The sequence below is a fragment of the Onychomys torridus genome, chromosome 1, assembly GCF_903995425.1.
Source record: "Onychomys torridus chromosome 1, mOncTor1.1, whole genome shotgun sequence".
NCBI classification, from domain to species: Eukaryota; Metazoa; Chordata; class Mammalia; order Rodentia; family Cricetidae; genus Onychomys; species Onychomys torridus.
In genome coordinates, this window is record NC_050443.1 from 32,123,439 (window position 1) to 32,143,774 (window position 20,336).

The following is a 20,336-nucleotide window of genomic DNA, read 5'->3' on the forward strand; positions in this document are numbered from 1 at the left end:
AAATGAGTTCCAGGACAGTCAAGCTATGTAGAGAGACCCTGTCTCAAATAAGTAGATAGATAGATGATAGATGATAGATAGATAGATGATTGATAGATAGATAGATAGATAGATAGATAGATAGATAGATAGATAGATAGACAGACAGCAGTTAAGAGTACTTGTTCTTGTGGAAGACTAGTTTTCATTCCCAGAACCCACATGGTTCTTCTCAACTGTCCATAACTCCAATCACAGAATGCACAAAACATAGACATTTGAGTAAAATACTCATACATGTGCAATAAAATAAATAAATCTTAAAAATTTAAAAATAAATTAAATAAACCAGAATTTAATTTGTCTACAATGACATTAAAATTTCCCTCACTTAAAATTTGTGAGGCTGGATGTGGTGGCACACACCTTTGATGCCAGCACTCAGGAGGCAAAGGCAATGGAATCTCTATGAGTTCAAGGCCAGTATGGTCTACCTATTAAGTTCCAAAAGAGACAAGACAACACAGAGAAACCCTGTCTCAAAAGAACAAAATAAACAAATAAAAATCCATGAAATAATTTGATACCTAACTACAGAAATTTCTCAATGTTCTGTTCATAATTATTTGTGAACTTGGAATGAAAATAGTATTAGTTTTGAAATACATAAGAAAATTTTTTACCCATTGACAGTATTTCTCCTTTTGAATAAAAAGCAAATTAAGTTGATGCTATATGTATGGTTTCATTGTATTTTTCTTTTTGGTTTTTTAAGACAGGAATTCTCTGTGTAGCCCTGGCTGTCCTGGAACTTGCTCAGTAGACCAGGCTGGCCTTGAACTCAGAGATCTGCCTGCCTCTGCCTCCCAAGTGCTAGCATCAAAGATGTGTGCCACTACTGCCTGGCTCAGTTGTATTTTGAATCAAACATGTATCAGGAACCAAATAATAACTTTGATGGATCATGAGGGACAAGGCAGAATATTCTAGTATGTCCATTTAGACAATGAAAGTTATATTTCTTCTGCCAGGACTCCACACTTGAAGCAGTCAGTAAGAGATAAATTCTCCAAGGCTTAGGAAATACAGCAAATAAAACTGTATCCTTCCATTCAAAGTTCTACAAGCTAACACCTTAAATCACAGCACATGCACAAGGAGCTGGAGTGTTTCCTTACCTTTGCTTGTTTCAAACTGTTGAGTTTGATGGCAGATACTTTGCCTACATGGTCACCTACAAAGACTCTCAGAACAGCTGTGTCCCAACAGAGGGCAGTAACTTTTCGGCCTTTATGTTCTGAGGACACATGAATTCGCTCTGGTTTCCCACGACGCTCTTGATTTAACTCCCAAACAACTACAAGACCTTGACTGCAGATAAGTTTCAGGCAAATCAAATTACCACAAAAAAAGTTATGGCAATGACAAAAAAGATACAATGAATTACATCATAATATTAACCATATTAAATACAATGTAAACTCTTGTTCGTAAGGGAGAAAAGGTACAAATCAAAGCATTCACTTCCTTGTTTTAGCCATCAAATCAATAAATTAAGAGAACTTAAATGTTCTAAAGTTTGTTTCTGTTCTCTCTCCCCCACCCCCCGTGCGTGCGTGCGTGCGTGCGTGCGTGCGTGTGTGTGTGTGTGTGTTTGTGTGCATGGGCAAGATCGGAGATACTGTTAAAAATCTTTTAATATAGGCTTATGCATGAAGACTAGGAAAAGGAGGCTCTGAGAAAAAAGTAAGACATACCCAGGTGTGAGTAGGGGCTCCTCAAGGAGAGGTGCCTGTTCCCATTCTCTTTTAAGGCTTTTCAAATGCTGTTGCCTTGAATCAGCATTTTCCACAAACACTAGGGTGACCAACTACCCCTCCCAGATGGCTTGGGCACTAAGCAGATTTGGTTCCCCAGGATACAACTTTCAGTACTAAACCAGTACAGTGTTAGGTGAAATGAGATGGTTAGTCATCCTAACAAGCACACTTGTCAGCTTAACATGCATTTAGAAAAGATCATCATTCTAAGAATGTTTTACCTGGTAGCTACAGCAACATAATCATCATCATGAGAACAGCAGGCAATCTGAGAGATTGCACCTTCCTAGGACATCAGACAAAGAACAGTTTGTTTTCATTCTTTTTTTTTACTCTAAATGATAGATGACATTGGAAAAATTCACATTCATGAAGCATACTCCAACCAACATGTGAATGCCCTTGTTCTTACCCGGTGAGAGAGAAACAGCCTTTGCTTCCAGCCATCTTTCTGAATAAGATTGAGTCCTCCTCCTGTGCTGCCTAATGCCAACCATTTCCGAGACACAGCTATGCTGGTACACTAAGAGCATGAAGAGACAAGTCTGAGATGATTGTGCCATACCCACTATGCACTGGGGATGCAGCTTGGTTGCAGGACACCTGCCTGGCATGGACAAGAAACTAAGCTGCATTCCCAACACTGTTAAAAATAACCTAGCCACTGAAATAAGTACTGCAAGTCTGTGTTCACTGCCTGCCTGCCTTCTTTACCCTGCCTAGAAAAACACAATGTAACAGCACTCGTTTATAATTCTAGTACTGAAATATACCAAAGAACATTTTGCTTTTAAACTTTTAGTGGAATCTCAAAAAGCTTGCTATGAGCCAAAAGATATGAAGTAGAAATTCAGCTGATATTGGTAAGGAAAAAGTTATAGACTTTTCCAGAGGAAAACCAAGACTTAAGGAGTCTTGGTGATATTAGCTTTTGAATGTATTAGCTGTATCCTGCAATGAATTTCTTATGTGCTACTGTAGTTTCCCCATTCGACTTTTCCCTCAAGAACTTATAAGAGCCAGGTAGAGCACACCTTTAATCTCAGTACTTGGGAGGCCAGCCTGGTCTACAGAGCAAAATCCAGGACAGGCACTGAAACTACACAGAGAAACCCTGTCTTGAAAAACCAAAACCAAAACCAAAAATAAAACAAAAAAAAAGAAAAAGAAAAGAAAAGAACTTATAACAGAGTGGTTGATCATTAATTGGGCACAACTTCCCCTATTCTTTTGGAGTAATTGGATAACTTTCCCCAGCTCTGTTTATTCTTCATTAGCATACATCTGGCCAGGGCCATTCTCTGGACAAAAGTATTTCAACAAAGATACTTTTTTTTTTTTTTAGCTTTTTGAGTCAGGGTTTCTCTGTGTGGTTTTAGTGCCTGTCCTGGATCTCGCTCTGTAGACTAGGCTGGCCTCGAACTCACAGAGATCCGCTTGGCTCTGCCTCCCAAGTGCCGAGATTAAAGGTGTGTGCTGCCCAGCTCTGTTATAAGTTCTTGAGGGAAGAGTCAAATGGGGGAACTACAATAGCACATAAGAAATGTCCTACCACCTTTATCTCAGCCAGATGCTATTCCTAGATTTCCTCCTTAGCAATTACTCAGAGCCAAAGTGCTTTTACTAACCAAATGCTACATGCTATGATGTATGCCTAGCAACCAAGCATACATACCCTGCCCTACTAGAAAGCAGCTTGGGGGCAGGGGAGGGGGGAAAGGAGGGAAGGGGAGGGGAAGGGAGAGAAAGGGAAGGAGGGGAGGGGAGGGGAGAAGGGGATAATTTAAGACAACAGCAAAAGTTTCAGAATAAAATCATTTGTGATTAAAACTTTGTTCTTCACTGTGACATCCCTACGTTTAATCAAGAATCTGAGGTTTCAGGGAACCATGTCCTTTCCAGAGCTAACTGGCTTTTGCTTTATTCCCTATCCAGAGTTGTATGAAAGTCCTCTTCTTGAAGTGACTGTAGTAGTTCATGTTGTTCAAAATGTAATGGGGTATGCTCACTTATACTATTTTAATGACAATAGCATATATTACTTCCTGAGAGAAGACAGCAAGATTACCAAGGAGGAGGAAAATAAATCAATAGTAGTGTATTCCAGAACTGAAAAAAATTCAAGTGATAGCTCAAAAAATAAAGAATGAGCTACTTCCATGTAAGGTAAAACAGGCAAAAGCCCCAGGAGTCTACAAAACAAAGAGCAGGGGCAAGAACAGAGGCAGAGGCAAGAATGGCAGAGCACACAAGCACATGGATATGAAGTAAAAGTAATGTGCTACATGAGACTGTCTCAAAGCAGAAGTTCACCTTTAGACGACTGGAATCTAGCCGCAAAGCTGTGAGTAACGGATCCAAGGACTCAAACTCTGCAAGAACATGGCTGTAGGCTTCTGGTATCACTGGCACAAAAGTCATTTAGCCAGAAAGACGAAGGTTGTTCTGTAATTGACACAGGATTTCTCACTGAAAAAAACAAACAAATAAAAAACTGCAAAATATTAATTACCACCCAGTCAACATATAATAACAATCAACAGAGAAAAAGGCAGCCCATCCCTGGAAGTCAGGTGGGGGGGGGGGGGGGAACAGAGCTACACCTAGGTCCCAATTATATGCAAAAGTTTATTCACACTGTGTCATTCCCTGACTCTCAGAGTTTTAGGCCTGGATTTCCAAGTCCCTCCATAGTCCTATCCCACTATACTATGGAGCAATTTAGGGAAGGAAAAAAAGTAGGACTTGAAAACTGGCCAAGCTCCTAAAGGTAAGGTAGCAATCCCACTGTGTTTTTTTGTGTCATTTTGTGTCATGAATCACCTGTCTATAGGAAGCTTTCATTAAGAAGCTACCTCGAGCTGGGAGTGATGGTGCATGCCTTTAATTCCAGCACTCAGGAGGCAGATCGCTCCATGAGTTCAAGGCCAGCCTGGTCTACAGAGCGAGTTCCAGGACAGGCTCCAAAGCTGTCTCAAAAAACAATAAAGAACAAAGGCTTTAACAAAAGAAACCAGAGAGGAATGAGTAGGGTAAGAATATAAGGTAGTAAAGGCCAAATGAAACACTTTATCTATTTAACTACCCTCAACTACATTTTTGAGGGGTTGTGATCAAATGTCACCAATTTATGTGGGAAAAGAGAAAAGAAGTTGGTGATCTTGTTGGTCTTTGTTGGACTTAAGGATTCTCATCATTCAGATGATCAAAAACCATATGCTTGCCATCCAATCAGTCTGGACAGTGCACATGACAGACAAGGAAGCAATTGTGTTCAGTGCACAGCATTCACCATGGGCATGATGCCAGGACCTGCAGGCTTCAAGTTGAGGTTCTCACCACCCTCAGGAGGTCCACAGATGGACTTGTCACCAGTGCCATGATGGCACATGAGGTCATCACTTGTGCACTTGAGTCCTGGTATAATTCTGTGAAAGCAGGAGCCCTTATAACCAAATCACGTCAGTGATCAGAGTGCCAAAGTTTTCTACTGTCTTTTGAACTTTATCTGTAAACAGCTTGAAAGAGATGGGCTCAATGGCTTGCCGTCAATGTCAAAGAATACAGTGGAGTTGACCATGGCTGATGTCAAGCAGCTACAAGGCACATCGGCAGCTTCAAAACCTGCTACTCATTAATTTTAACTTCTCAATCTTCACTACCAAGTTAGTGAAGAAGGATGAGCAGCAGCAGCAGCTGAGAATATGGCACAGTGGGCAAATGGGGTGGGTAATATTTTGTTTGTAATGTAACAAATAAAGCTTGCCTGAAAATCAGAGTACGGAGCCAGGCCTTGGTGGCACAAACTTTTAATCCCAGCACTAAGGAGGTGAAGACAGGAAGTGATATGGCTGGGCTGAAAGAGGACTATAAGGCGGGAGTAGACAGGAGCTCAAGCCCTTTCAGGCTGAGAATTTGGTAGAGGTAGAAGTCTCAGGCTGGAGAGATAGCTCAGAGGTTAAGAGCACCGACTGCTCTTCCAGAGGTCCTGAGTTCAATTCCCAACAACCACATGGTGGTTCACAACCATCTGTAATGAGATCTGGCGCCCTCTTCTGTATATATAATAAATAAATCTTTAAAAAAAAAAAAAAAGTCTCCCCAGCTGGGCAGTGGTGGCACACGCCTTTGATCTTAGCACTTCAGAGGCAGAGGCAGGTGGATCTCTGTAAATTCAAGGCCAGCCTGGTCTACAGAGAGAGTTCCAGGACATTCTCCAAAACTACACAGAGAAACCCTTTCTGGAAAAAGCTAAAAAAAATAAAAATAAAAATAAAAAAGCCTCTGTAGTGGCTGACTCCTTTACTAAACTTTCGGCATTTACCCCCAATATCTGGCTACAGGTTTTTATTATTAAGACCAATTAGGATTTGTGCTACAGGTAAGGGTTTTGCTGCATAGACATGAGGACCTCAGTTTGGATCTCCAGCACTCACATAAAAGCCTGACATGGCAGCACATCAAGGAAGAAACATGATGATATTTTTACCTATGGCCTCCACATGCAAATGGGCATGAATGCATGAAGACACACACACACCCCAACATACACAAAAAAGAATTAAAAATCCTAAAGCAAACAGATACCATGAAAAAATTCAGAAGCATCTATTTGTATTTTTGTCTATGCTTTATATTTTTGACACTATTTTAGAAGCACATTCATTCCATCAGCAAATATGTACTGAGCATCACTCATATGCTGGACATTGTTCTAGGAAATAACAAAAAAAGGGAAAAAAGTCCTAACCTTCTCAGAGCATACCTTCCAGTGGTAAAACATACAAAAATATGTAGAGGCTGGTTTCTCTTATTTTGTGGTGCAAGAGAATCAAACCCAAGATCTTTACATACTTGGCATGTGTTCTATCACTGAATATACCCCTGCCCTCCCTTGTGATATTTTTTTAAATTATATACATGTAATACAGCTTTAGTCTCTGCTGGTAGTAATATGTTCTTAGTATAGCTTGACCTCTGTAAGAATTGTATTCTAAAACAAGCAAACAAAATTTAGCATGACTATACTCAAAATATTTGACAATTCCTTACCCAAGAAAAACTTTCAGTCATTTATCTTTTTAAAATTAATTTGTTTTTATTTTATATGCATTGGTGTTTTGTCAGATCCCCTGGAAGTAGAGCTATAGACAGCTGTGAGCTGCCATGTGGGTGCTGGGAATTGAACCTGAGTAGTCTGGAAGAGCGTCCTCTGGAAGTGCAGACAGAGCTCTTAACCACAAAGCCGTTTCTCTAGCCCCAAGTCATGTATCTTATTAAGTAGTTAGTAAAATAACAGGGACAGTTGTGAGGACATGATAAATAAATCAATTCTAGTCAAATAAAAAAAATCACAAATACTATATATGTGTGTGTGTGTGTGTGTGTGTGTGTGTGTGTGTAAATACACACATAGCTCTCATAAGGGATCACAGTAAGCCAAAGAAAATATCCTAAAAGGAGTAACCCTATTCCCAAGTCAGTCTTTCTCATGAGAAAAGGGGACTGTAGTGGACAGCCATCCCAACATTGGCCAGGAAGTTCCAACCCCCATTGAGGCTTCGGTAATGGTCATGCCCACAAGGCAGGGCAGAGGAGGAAGCTGAAGACCAAGGATCGGGAAGAGGTCACTCTCTTGGTTCCTGGACTCGGGACGCTGGAGGTAGACCGAGCAGAGTTCTCCAGAGAACATGGCCGGACTGCACTATACCCTTGCCAGACCCTGTAACCTACCCCCTCATTTGTAAGTACCCCACAAAATAAACCTCCCTTTTAACTACGTGGAGCGGCCTTAATAATTTCACCAATAGGGGACAGCAGACAGAGCTCAAACAGTAGAGGTGGAAAAGTGCTGAAGATATTCAGAGAATATAAGTTTTGTCCTCAGTTAAATGTAAAATGCAAATAATGGAACAATAAAGCTGTGGCCATATATGGCTCAAGGTACAAAACACTTCCAACCTTAAGCCAAGGAACTTAAACTTAATTTGGTAGGCTGCAGAAAGTAACCAAAGGATGTAGTGTGAAGAGTATACAATTCCTATAAAGTACTAGGGTAGATGCTAGAAAACATGGATTTAAAAGTAAGGAGTGAGCTATAAAGAAGGTACGATGAGGCATTCCCGTTACCTAGAAAGTCTACGGGAAAGAAGAAAGCCTCTCTCTTGACATTCTGAGTAGAGAAGACTTAAAACTGATTTGTAACTAGTAGTATCTAAAAGCAAAGAAGAGCTTCCTTTTCCATATAATGTGATCTCATCTGTACTTCCTTTTTAGCTTCATTTCCCATCTTACTCTCTCCTATTATTCAAATATCCTGTTCCTTTTTTCCTTCCATAAATGTGAACTTTTGTAGTTTTAGTTATGCTGTTCATTGAATATTCTCAGACCAATAAGCCCTACTTTTCTAAAAAACTGAGTTTAAACATTACTTCTGTGTGCTGGCAGATTTAAAAACAAAACAACACAAAAACTTTTAAAAACGCTAACTTTATAAAAGATGGCAGCAAATGCTTGCCAAAAATCATTGAACATCTAACATTTTTTTTTTTTTTTTTTTTTTTTGGTTATTCAAGACAGGGTTTCTCTATGTAGTTTTGGTGCCTGTCATTGCTCTGAAGACCAGGTTGGCCTCAAACTCACAGAAATCCGCCTGGCTTTGCCTCCCGAGTGCTGGGATTAAAGGCGTGTGCCGACACCTTTTTTTTTCTAACATCTTTTTAAAAGATTGGCTTTCCCAAGGGTCACAACGCTCACAAAATGTAGGTTTGAAAGTAGAATACACGAGAGAAAAGAAGGGGGAAAACGGGAGGGCCCAAGAGATGGTTTATTGCTGTGCAGGCCTGGTGACTTTGGTCCTAAGAACTCACAGAAAATGGAAAGACAGAACAACTACACAAAGTGTGTGCCGTGTCATGTCACCTCTTCCCCCAATGATAAATGAAAGTAGAACACATGAAAGATCGAAACGTTTTTTTCCACTTCCCTGGATTATTTTGATGATAATTCAAAAGTGGCAGACAGGGGCTGGAGAGATGGCTCAGAGGTTAAGGACACTGACTGCTTTTCCAGAGGTCCTGAGTTCAATTCCCAGCACCCACATGGTGGCTCACAATCATCTGTAATGATGTCTGGTGCCCTCTTCTGGCCTGCAGTCATACTGACTGGCTGTATACATAATAAATAAATAAATCTTTAAAAAAAAAAAAAAAAGGTGGCAGACAATGATTGCTGCTCACACAGCCAATGCAAATCACAACGTACCTAGTCCCCCTAGGTATACGGGAGGAAAGACTCGACAAAGAAAACAAAAATTGAAGAAATTTTATGCAAAGGGAAATTAATAGACTTTATTTCCAGAAGAGAATCTTCCTATTCAAGAAATAATGATTAGGAAACTCTGCCTCAGAAAAATTATCGACTCGCTCATGCATTCATTCAACCATTCAATATTGCGAGTGCCTACCGTGTTCTAGGCCCTGGAGGCCCCGCTGGAGGTGCAGGATGAACAGAGCAGTCCCTTACCACAAGAAGCTCTTAGTAAATCACAACTACCTTTTAAGCCGCCATGACTTTAAACTGCATGAGTCGCTGTGGAGGAGAGGAGTCTGGGAAGCACGTTTTCCAAGCCAGGCTCACAGAACCTCAGGCTGACAAGCCAGCCGCGGCGCGCCCAAAGCCCGGCGGCCACTTCCCTAAGCAGGCCCCGCACACACCACGCACTGACAGCAGAACCTGAACTTCAGAATCACTGTCGCCCCGCCCCGCCCTTGAAACGTCATCCAGGGGCGCCAGGGACCGGGGAAAGCGCTGTTAACGGCACTTCCTCGTCACGTGACGATCACGCCCCTCCCCGCGCGTGGTCCCTCCCCCTCCGGCCGCGGTCGCGATTACGTTCTCTGCGGCCTGCAGTGGGAAAGCCGCCGCGGGCCTAGGACGCGCCGCCAATTCAGACCGGATGCTCTCTAGGCAGAATGACGAGCCAAACTGAATCCCCGAAACTCTTCGCCACTCGAGACCGGAGATGGGAAGCAAAACAGGCGGGAATCGGTGGGGGAGGGCAGGAGCTAGCGGAAGGTGTCATGGCGGCCGCACGGGTGGTCACGTGGCCCGGAGGCCCGCCCTGTCACTTCCGGTCACGTGCCCTCAGCGCCCTCGCAGCCAGCGATGGAGGCGAGACCCCCCGGCAACAGAGGCGGTGGCGACGGCTCTGGCCGCTGGGTTTCAGCCTGGTCCCTGCAGCGGCTGTGAGGAGCGCGGCGGAGCTAAACCTGACCGGACGTGGTTTACGGAGCCCAGGCCGGAGGCAGTCGCTCCCACCTGGTAAGTTGAGACCGAAGAATGGGGGTGGGTGGGCGGTGAGGGTCTGACAGGCCCCCGGGGCGCGGAGCAGGGCGGATTCAGCCCCTCGCTGTAGAAGTCTCCACGACCCCACGAGCCGGCTGTGTGGTTTGCCCTTCTTATCCCGAAGTGGGAAGGAGGTGCCCTGACCCTTAATGTACTGCCTAGAGGTATTCTGTTCTTCCGCCGAAGGGACTCGAAGGTTTACCGGGTCATACTCATCTGAGAATGAAGGAAGTGAGGCCTCTCCGGGACACTGAGGCCCTTCCCGTTAGAAAGTCTGCCCGGGAGAATCTTTCGATTCTCGTAAGAAGTCCTCTCCTTGGTGGCTGCGAGTCTTTTTGCTTCCACCTGTCATCCCGTACACTTCGAACTGTTACTAAAGCGTGAGCCACACACCCAGTTTTAGTTATAACCAGTTTGACAGCCATGTAATGTAAAATGGATCATCAGTACATGGAAATATGTGGTTATTTTTGTAAATTCTCCAGTGTTCTCTAAGGTTAAATTACGGTGAAATTGCCGCTTACGTGCCCATTTTACCATCTGTAAAACAAGGGAGAGAGATGTTAACACTTTTGCCGAGGGCGGCGGTGAGATGGTTCAGCTGGTAAAGGTGCTTGCTGCTAAGCCAGAGTTCCATCCCTGGTACCCACGTGTTGGAAGGAGAGAACCAATTACCGGAAGTTGTACCCTCATATATACACAATTTAATCTTGTTTTGTTGTGTTTTGTTTTGATGTTCATTCAGACTCCAGTTTAAATTAAGGTAAAACAGAGGTTTGTGAGTCAGGAATGCAGCCCAAAGCTAAGAGTGCTTGCTGGACATGTGTAAGATGCTAGATTACATCACCAGAACCGGCAAAGAAAAAAAAATGCAGGGCTGTACCCACAATTCGTTGTAGACTGATTGGAAAGCATGCAGGCCTAGGTACAGAAAACTGAATGGTATGAAAAAACACACCAAGCAAGGTCTGGCTCCAGGCAATGTTTTCAATACCCAGACTTATATTTTTTTGTTGTTTGTTGTTTTGTTTTTGATTTTTCAAGAAAAGGTTTCTCTGTATCGCTGGCTGTCCTGGACCAGGCTGGCTTCAAACTCAACAGAGATCCTGCCTCTGCCTCTCAAGTGCTAGAATTAAAAGGTGTACACCACCATGCCCTGTCCCAGACTTGTGATTTTTAAAACTTCTTAAAGAAGTAAAACATTTCTCCTATGAATTTTTACCTGGAATTACAACATAAAAAGGCTACAATGAAGCCGAAGGATCAGTGCCCTGTCTCTAAGGACATCTCCTAAAAACACTGTCAAATTTGTCAACCTTAAGATTCTTAAAAGCCAAAACCAGAATAGTTGCATGAAGAGATCATAATACAAGGGACTATAAATATAACCTCTAGTGGCATCCTAATGGCTTATGAGGACAACTCTGGAAAGAATTTTGTGCCTATTAGTAGGCTTGAATCTTTTCCGAAGCGTAGTGTAAACTAGCTTTGAACTCAGCAACACCTCTTCTGCCTCCCAAGTGCCAGGGGATTGCAGGCTTGAGGCAACACACCCAGATTATATCATCTGCACTTAAAGGGAGAGATCATCTGCTGTATTTACTTGGCCAACTGAGCAGTACAACAGCTCAATGAATTTGAGTTTCTCTTACATAAATTTCTTTCTTATATCTGTAGAAGTACAGATTTTTTTTTTTTTTTAAAGCAATTTTAAGAACTAGGCTTGGTGGTGGCACACACCTTTAGTCCCAGCACTTGGGAGACAGAGGCAGGTGATTCTCTTGAGTTTGAGGATAAGTCCCAAGCTAGCCAGGGCTATATAGTGAAACCCTATCTCAGAAAAAGAAAAGTGTAGGTGGAGTTTTTCTGTTCTAGCTGCCTGCTCCCAAATAACTGACAGCCACTTCCCAAATACCTGACTTGGAGACGATATACATTGTAAATGCTAGGCCGATAGCTCAAGCTTGTTCCTAACTAGCTCTTACGCCTTTACCCATTTCTATTAATCTATGTGCTGCCCTGAGACTCGTGGCTTTTACCTCTGTCCCATTTTGTGTATCCGACTTGTTCTTCCATCTGGCTGACAACTCCTCTGACTCTCCCCCTTCCTCATCCCATCATTCTCAGTTTGGCTTTCCTGCCTAACTTTATCCTGTTCAGCTATTGGCTAGTCAGTTTGTTTATTCGACCAATCATAGCATATATTCACATAATGTACAAAAAGTATTGTTCCACAGCAGAAAAGAAAGGTAATTAAGTGAATGTAGAGGAGTTCTGAGTTCTTTAAAAATACTTGGAAAATTATTTTGCGCGCGCGTGTATACACACACACACACACACACACACACACAAAATGTGGGTGTGGTGGTTCACACCTTTTGATCCTAGAACTGGTGTTCCCAAGTTTAGTGATATACACTTTTCGGCGTGCTGTTTTTATTAGTGGGTATTTGCCTATTTCCTTCTATCATGCACTTAGTATTTTCCCTAATACTTCGTTTGTGAAACCATCCTTATAACAATAACACTCCACATTGGTTTCCTTTTAATTTTTGTGGTTTTGTTTTGGGGATGGGGGTTGCCTACATGTATGTATGTCTGTGCATCCACCAACTATGTGCCTGGTGCCTGAGAAGGCCAGAGGAGAGCATCAGGTCCTCTGGAACTAAAGTTACAAACAGTTGTAAGCCACTATGTGGGTGCTAGCAATCAAACCCAGGTCCTCATCAAGAATAGCTCTTAACTGATAAGCCATCTGTCTGTCCAGCCACATTTGGTTCCTTTTTACACACTTGCAAAGTTTTATTTTCTGCACTGCTGTACTGATGAAACGTTTTGGGTTGTGTAATAGCAAGCATTCTCGAGCTCTCTTCACTCATTGTGCTCTTTAAGAGAGGGTCTTAACGTGTGTGTCAGGCTGCCCTTGAATATGGCAGCTCTTCACTCTGCCTTTGACAGCTGGCCAGATAGCCATGTCTTGTGCTAGTAGATACAGCTCACTCTTATAAACCTCCTTTCCAGGAGGCAAGAATGGTAAGGAGTTTATTTTTCTGTATACTTTGGAAGAAGAAGTAGGTAATGGAAATTCAAAAACAGTAATTAAAGATTTCTGTTTGACCATTGTAAATTTTTCCTAACATTTCTTTCTAGGGCAGGATCCAATCTTGGGAATCTTTGTGAGAAATGACACTCCAGTCCATGAATAGAAAGCTATAGTATCCTGTAGTGGAGTTGAGGATGTATGTACAAAGGTTTTTTTGTAGCTGGGCAGTGGTGGTGCACGCGTTTAATCCCAGCACTCTGAGTTCGAGGCCAGCCTGGGCTACCAAGTGAGTCCCAGGAAAGGCGCAAAGCTACACAGAGAACCCTGTCTTGAGGGAAAAAAAAAAAAAGGTTTTTTGGTGTCTTGGCAAGACTGTATTCTTTAATAAAAAGATTTTCTGTCAATGTCACAGATACATGTTAGACCCTTCTGAGGATTACGCTGTGCTGTTGGGTGCTGTACTATAATGAATATAACACACTGAATCTTGATCTTGGTGAAGCTTGCAGTCTACCAAGGGAGACATACATGTTTTTTTCATACATATGTATATATGTGTGTGTGTGTGTGTGTGTGTGTGTGTACATATATATATATATGTATGTATGTATGTATGTATGTATGTATATGTATGTAATGCTGGAAGGTAAAATACAATGACCCCATAGCTGTTAACAGATTTCATGCTATGATTTTCAGTGTGTCAGAAACCTCTGGGAGTCAAGAGAACTATTTAAAGTATGCGTATTTCCTAAATCCCAAATTGAGCTGCTGGTTCAAGAAAGTGTCAAATGTTGCATGCTGCTGGGCAGCGGTGGCATGTGTCTTTAATCCCAGCACTCAGGAGGTAGAGCCAGGCGGATCTCTGTGAGTTCAAGGCCAGCCTGGTCTACAGAGTACGATCCAGGACAGCCACCAAAACTACACAGAGAAACCCTGTCTCAAAAAACAAACAAACAAACAAAATGTTTCATGCTAAGCAATGACTACTTCAGGGATGTTAGGGCTGAGGAGAGCTACATAAGTGAAACTTCACTCCCGGGTTCTAACTGTAAGAAAAACATGGTACTATGAACCCAAACTGCATTTACTACAGAGAGCTCAACCCCTTATCCAGTATGATCTCTGAGACTTTAAAACAAATGATGGTTTGTTTGTAGTAGAATTTTAAAGTATAATGCTTGTAGTTTAAAACAGATTTTTTACATTGTAAAATATTAAGGAAATATGTTATACACATTATCCTGAAAACTGGTGTATCCTTTAATTTTGTATATTTACTTACAAGACCTTGATTTTGGAGACTATTTTGTTTCTTTTTTTTTTTTCATTAAATGATTTTTTCCTTTTATTGAAAATAGATTTTCCCCCTATCACATAATATATCCTAAGTATAGTTTCTCCTTCTTCTGCTCCTTCCAGTTCCCATCCAGATCCCCTTGCAAAGGATAATAACAAAATAAAATATAGTAAGATAAAACAAAAACTAACACATCAGAATTTGGCAAAACAAACAGAAGGAACAGAGCCCAAGAAAAGGCAAAAGAAACAGAGACCCACACATTTACACACTCAGGAACCCCATAAAAACCCTGAAATGGATGCTGTAATATAGTCAAAGGACCTGGTGCAGACCCTTGAAGGCCTCAGGAGAATTATTTAAATAAATTTATTAGCAGGGCATGGTGGTGCACTCAGGAGGCAGAGGCAGGTGGATCTCTGTGAGTTCCAGGCCAGCCTGGTGTACAGAGTAAGTTCCAGGACAGCCAAGGCTATTACACAGAAAAACCTGTCTCAAAACACCCCCATCCTCCAAAGTAAGTGCTATACAGAGAGTATTAGAAAACAGTAACAACTTCAGAGATTAGAATTCACTGGGAAAAAATGAAACCAGTTGAGGGGAAAGAGAAAAATGTATCAAGTCAGAAAACAAAGACATACACATGCAGCTTCCGGCAAGGTTTTAACTATAAAGTCTTATAACAGATAATTCCATAAAATAATACAGCTCTTCACTGATCATATTAGATTTAAAGTAGCCTACAGCAATATTTTTCATAAAAGAAACACCATGGCTCTTACAGAGTTCTATTGGGAAGAACCCAAGGAAACTCCTCCAAGGAATCTGAAAAATCACAGAAGCCATTGTAGGGTAACCCCGGTGGGTCTACTAGCTCTCCCAAATGTGTCCTCTTTACACTTAACAAAGATACTACAGAGAACCAGAGACACTTGGCAAGCAAATTGTCTGAGACAATTGACAGTTGTGGCCAGTGTTCAATAACTTATCTCTGAAATTTTTAATTTTTAAATGGGGAGGATTAACCCAGGGCTTAGAGAATACTGAGACAACATTCAACCTCTAAGCTTCATCTCAGCCCTGCCTTAAATAAATTTTAGTGGAAATGGTTTCTGTGTTATGTAGGAAAGGCCAGTGTTAAGTACTGAAACTCAGTTCTGTTGATGTGCTGAACTCTTTACTTTCCAGGTTCTGTCTTTACCTCATTTGCTTCTTTACTTGCCCCACTCAGGTGCTTCTGTTATTTTCCAAGCCCAGCCCAGTTCATTGGAAGCTTGTGCTGGCGCTTTTCTTCAAACTACTGATTAACATTATTGGGGTAATTATGTGGTAACGCCCTCCTAACTTCTCTCTGATCTTTCACAGGTTTTGATTGATGTTTCCTAAAATGTGTTTTATATAGTACACAGTATCATTTTACATTCTATCGTCAGGGTTAGCGTTTAAGTTTTTCCTAGTTACTTGTTATAATATCTATACAAAGTTAATATTAAGCATTTAACAGATGCTGGGCTGTGGTGTTTCAACGCCTTTAATCCTAACACTTGGGAGGCTGAGGCAGGCAGATCTCTGAGTTTGAGGCCAGCCTGGTCTACAGAATGAGTTCCAGGATAGCCTGGCTACACAGAGAAAAATGGGAGTGGCAGGGGGGATATTTCATAGCTCCATAAACGTTACAAAGTTAACATAAATTAAAATGTAAATGTTTATTCTTGCAGAATTACAAGTAGCTAAAACTGAGTTCTTATTCACATGTTATTCTACATTTGGTTTTATAGAGAATCAACTGATGGGAAGACTTTTTTTTGAGGTGGTGGGGAGACTTTTAAGATCATTTTGGGCCAGGGTTTCCCTATATGTAGCCTTGGCTGTCCTAGAGTTTGCTATGTAGAATAGACTGGCCTGGACCTTGCAGCCATCATTTTGCCACAGCCTCCTAAGTGCAAGTGATTTTATTCAGGCTATGGGTGCATGTGTGCATACAAACACACAAAACACAACTTAACTGAGAAGTCAAAGGACAACTGTCAGGAATCAGTTCTCTGTTGTCATCTTGTGGGACCTAGGGATTAAATTCAAGTCATCAGCTCACACAATGCAGAAATACATACTTATTTTTTTTAATAATCAGGGGGAAAATCAACTTGTCTATCCTTCTAGTCATACATGTAGACCATAGATGACATGTATGTAGTGTAACGCTGAGGTCAGCCTGACAAAGACAGAAACCTAGTCCTACTTATTGGATGCTTCACAGAAAAACATCTTGACATCTCACATCCAGTTTCCTTATCTACAAAACCTAACTAACAATCGAGCCTGCTTCATAAGATTATTAAGTCGGGACTAAATGAAATTAAATAAAGCTATAATGGCACCTTGTATTATCTGCCATTGCTTCTTCCTCAAGACCTCCCCTCCCCACTTTGAAAATAGGGTCTTACTATAGCACACACTAACCTTGAACTCTAATCCTCTTCTTCACAATCCAGGGTACAAGGATTATAGGCATACCATTACCAGCATTCCTGTACTAAATGAAATTAGGGTGATACAAATCAGTAATTAGCTGCTTGAGAAAAGAAAGAATTAACTAGAAATAAGCCTTGGGGGAGTTTTGGGGATGTTCCAAAAGTGTTCCTTGTGGTTTGTAGGCATATACAGTTTTTAAAACAGTCAGAATGCCTTTTGTTGGTTTGTTAATTGTTCATCTGTTTATTTTTAATTTGTATAGGTGTTTTGCCTGCCTGTATGTATGTGTACCAGAGGCATATTATGCCTGCTGAAGCCAAAGAGGGTGTTGGATCCCCTGGAGTTGGATCAAACTGGAGTTACAGATGGTTGTGAACTACCATGTGGGTGCTGGGTATCCAACCTGGGTCCTCTGGAAGAGCACTACCATGTGCTCTTAACCACTGAGCCATGTCTCCATCCCCTATACATTGATTTTTATTTACTTATTTTTAGCCTACATTGATGTGGTTGATTTCTCTCTCTCTCTCTCTCTCTCTCTCTCTCTCTCTCTCTCTCTCTCTCTCTCTCTCGCCTCCCTCTTAGCACTTTTTAGCCATCATGGCAACTTCATCTGAAGAAGTGTTGCTGATAGTGAAGAAGGTCCGTCAGAAGAAGCAGGATGGAGCACTGTACCTCATGGCAGAAAGAATTGCTTGGGCACCTGAAGGCAAAGATAGATTTACAATCAGCCATATGTATGCAGATATTAAATGTAAGTCATATGTACATATCTGATGTGTAGTCTGATGGTTTTATATTTTATATTAGAAGAACATACAGTGGTAATTATAAAATAGGATCATCAAATATACGCTGTGCATTGCAGATTTGCATGGTGTAAACTTGCGATTCATTAAAAAAAAAAAATTCTGCCAGGCAGTGGTGGTGCACGCCTGTAATCCCAGCACTCGGGAGGCAGAGGCAGGTGGATCTCTGTGAGTTCGAGACCAGCCTGGTCTATAAGCAAGTTCCAAGACAGCCTCCAAAGCTACAGAGAAACCCTGTCTCGGGGGGAAAAAAAAAAAAAAAAAAAAAAACTTCCATATGTGCTTTAAAAAGTCTGGTATAACTCTTATCTCTTATCTTATCTCTTAAAGGACAATTAAGAGATTATTTTCAAATTTTTTACTACAAATAGTTTCACATTATAAAACTGTGCTAGGGGCTGGCTGGAGAGATGGCTCAGAGGTTAAGAGCATGAGTGCTCTTCCAGAGGATCTGAGTTCAATTCTCATCAGCTACATGGTGGCTCACAGCCATCTATAATGAGATCTGGTACCCTCTTCTAGTGTGCAGGCATACATGCGGGCAGAACACTGTATACATAATAAATAAATAAATCTTTTGCTGGACAGTGGTGTCGCACGCCTTTAATCCCAGCACATGGGAGGCAGAGGCAGGTGGATCTCTGTGAGTTCGATGACAGCCTGATCTACAAAGTGAGTTCTAGAACAGCTAAGACTGCTACACAGAGAAACTCTGTCTCAAAACCAAACAAACAAACAAACAAAAAACTGTGTGCTAATATCATTGAGGTTTTGTAGGTAGAGTGGTAGATGATGCCAGATTGTCTCTTTACAAAAATTTTGCGTTTAGGCAAGTTACCTAATTTTGTTCTATGGCCATTATCTGCATAAAAAAATAGATGTAACTTTATAACAAAGGTAGATGGGAGATATACAGAGCTTTTGAGGTCACAATAGGGACTATTGGAGATCAGACCCAAGCACTCTTTGCATTCTGGGTACACACTCTGCCACTGAGTTACCATCCTCTGCCCAAGAACATTCAACTGTACAGGCTAAAACGAACGTACCTTTGTTTTCCATATTTGCAAGGTTATCTTGGAATTTATTCAGACTGTATAGTATTTTGGAGTTGAACAGTAGGTAAGTGCACTAGAAATTTGGAATCTTTAATTTGAAAGTAATTTCTACAATTCTACAATCACCTAAACTATATATATTTGCAGGGTAGAAACCTATTGTCTCCCACATGTTAGACAAGCACTCTACTACTTAGCCACAGCCATGGCCCTTAACTAAGATTTTGAATAAGAGCAACCCAGGAGAGTCCTTAACTGTGACCATTAGTGTAGATCCACTTATATCCCTGGATATAAGAGTTTTTTCGCTGGGTGGTGATGGTGCATGGTTTTAATCCCAGCACTCGGGAGGCAGAGCCAGGCGGATCTCTGGGTTCGAGGCCAGCCTGGTCTACAGAGTGAGATTCAGAACCAGCACCAAAACAACACAGAGAAACCCTGTCTGGGGGGGGGGGGGTTCATAGGTAAAAGTATTGTATAGATTTCAAGCACCATGGTACTTCCAAAGCCAGAAAGCTCTGAGCCTGCAGATAGGCATCCTTTATGTGTAAGTAACAGTCCTTTCCCAGAGATTCAACTCCCTGTAACTATTGGAAATGACTAAGATACCTACCTTTTTCCCTTGAAATAACTTAGAATCTTAATTTCCCAAAGAAATAATGTTTAAAACAGTTCCTTTTATAACTGGGAGCTATTTGTGTTAGTATTACTTAGAAATAGGAAATAAAAGACTGGGTGGGTGGTGCAAGCCTTCAATCCAGCACTCAAGATGCAGAGACAGGTAGATCTATATGGCAAATTCCAGGCCAGTCAGGATTATATGGTGAGACCTTGTTGTACCCCATGCCCACCCACCCCCCCCCCCCCAAAAAAGGGAAGAAAGAAAAAGGAATAGGAAATAAGCTCCACCTCTTTACAATATATATACTTTTATACCCACAGTGTATAAAAAGAATATGCCAGTCTCCCATTTTTCCACAATATAAGCTGTTGAGTATATACCCCAATCTAGAGCAATATCAGAACAGTTTGCATCAAGAAAATGCCTATTCTGAAAGAAGCCATTGAAAGTTATAAATAATAAATGATTCAAATAAAATGAGCAGTATGTACCTATGATAACAGAAATTGGCTAATTAAACCAAAGGATATGGGGCTGGAGAGATGGCTCAGCAGTTAAGAGCATGTATTGCTCTTCTCAAGAACTGAGTTCAGTTCCCAGCACCTACATCAGGCAGCTCATAACCACTTGAAGCTCCAGCTCCAGAGGGATCTGATGCTTCTAGGATCCTCATATATCTGCACTCATATGCCCATACACAGATACATGCACGTAATTAAAATAATGAAATCTTTTTTTAAGAGGGACATGACTTCTCAGAACAGGAGCCCAAACCAGAGCAAGTGAAGCAGTGGCTATGTACACTGGAGGCATGTATAGTGAGAATTCAGAAAATTACAGGTGTCTTTAAACATCTAAGTATAGCTTCTCTGAATAATGTACATGCC

At 41.4% G+C, this 20,336-nt stretch overlaps 2 protein-coding genes across 4 annotated transcripts in view; one reads left to right on the forward strand and one right to left on the reverse strand.

Moving 5' to 3' along the window:
- The window catches only part of Hps5 (HPS5 biogenesis of lysosomal organelles complex 2 subunit 2), a 39,720-nt gene extending 29,810 nt beyond the window's left edge, over positions 1–9,910 (reverse strand). The window contains exons 1-5 of one of the 2 annotated variants that reach the window (XM_036181456.1): positions 9,354–9,910; positions 4,113–4,268; positions 2,212–2,322; positions 2,021–2,085; positions 1,158–1,350 (exon numbers count right to left, since the gene is read on the reverse strand). In XM_036181456.1, coding sequence (XP_036037349.1) covers positions 1,158–1,350; positions 2,021–2,085; positions 2,212–2,322; positions 4,113–4,220 — 477 coding nt within the window. In that variant the 5' untranslated portion in view covers positions 4,221–4,268; positions 9,354–9,910. Of the gene's footprint in view, positions 1–1,157; positions 1,351–2,020; positions 2,086–2,211; positions 2,323–4,112; positions 4,269–9,264 lie in introns of both variants that reach the window. The other variant, XM_036181464.1, reaches the window with a different exon arrangement.
- The window catches only part of Gtf2h1 (general transcription factor IIH subunit 1), a 29,358-nt gene continuing 18,673 nt past the window's right edge, over positions 9,652–20,336 (forward strand). Inside the window, exons 1-2 of one of the 2 annotated variants that reach the window (XM_036181477.1) lie at positions 9,652–10,121; positions 17,556–17,714. In XM_036181477.1, coding sequence (XP_036037370.1) covers positions 9,773–10,121; positions 17,556–17,714 — 508 coding nt within the window. In that variant the 5' untranslated portion in view covers positions 9,652–9,772. Of the gene's footprint in view, positions 10,122–17,545; positions 17,715–20,336 lie in introns of both variants that reach the window. The other variant, XM_036181484.1, reaches the window with a different exon arrangement.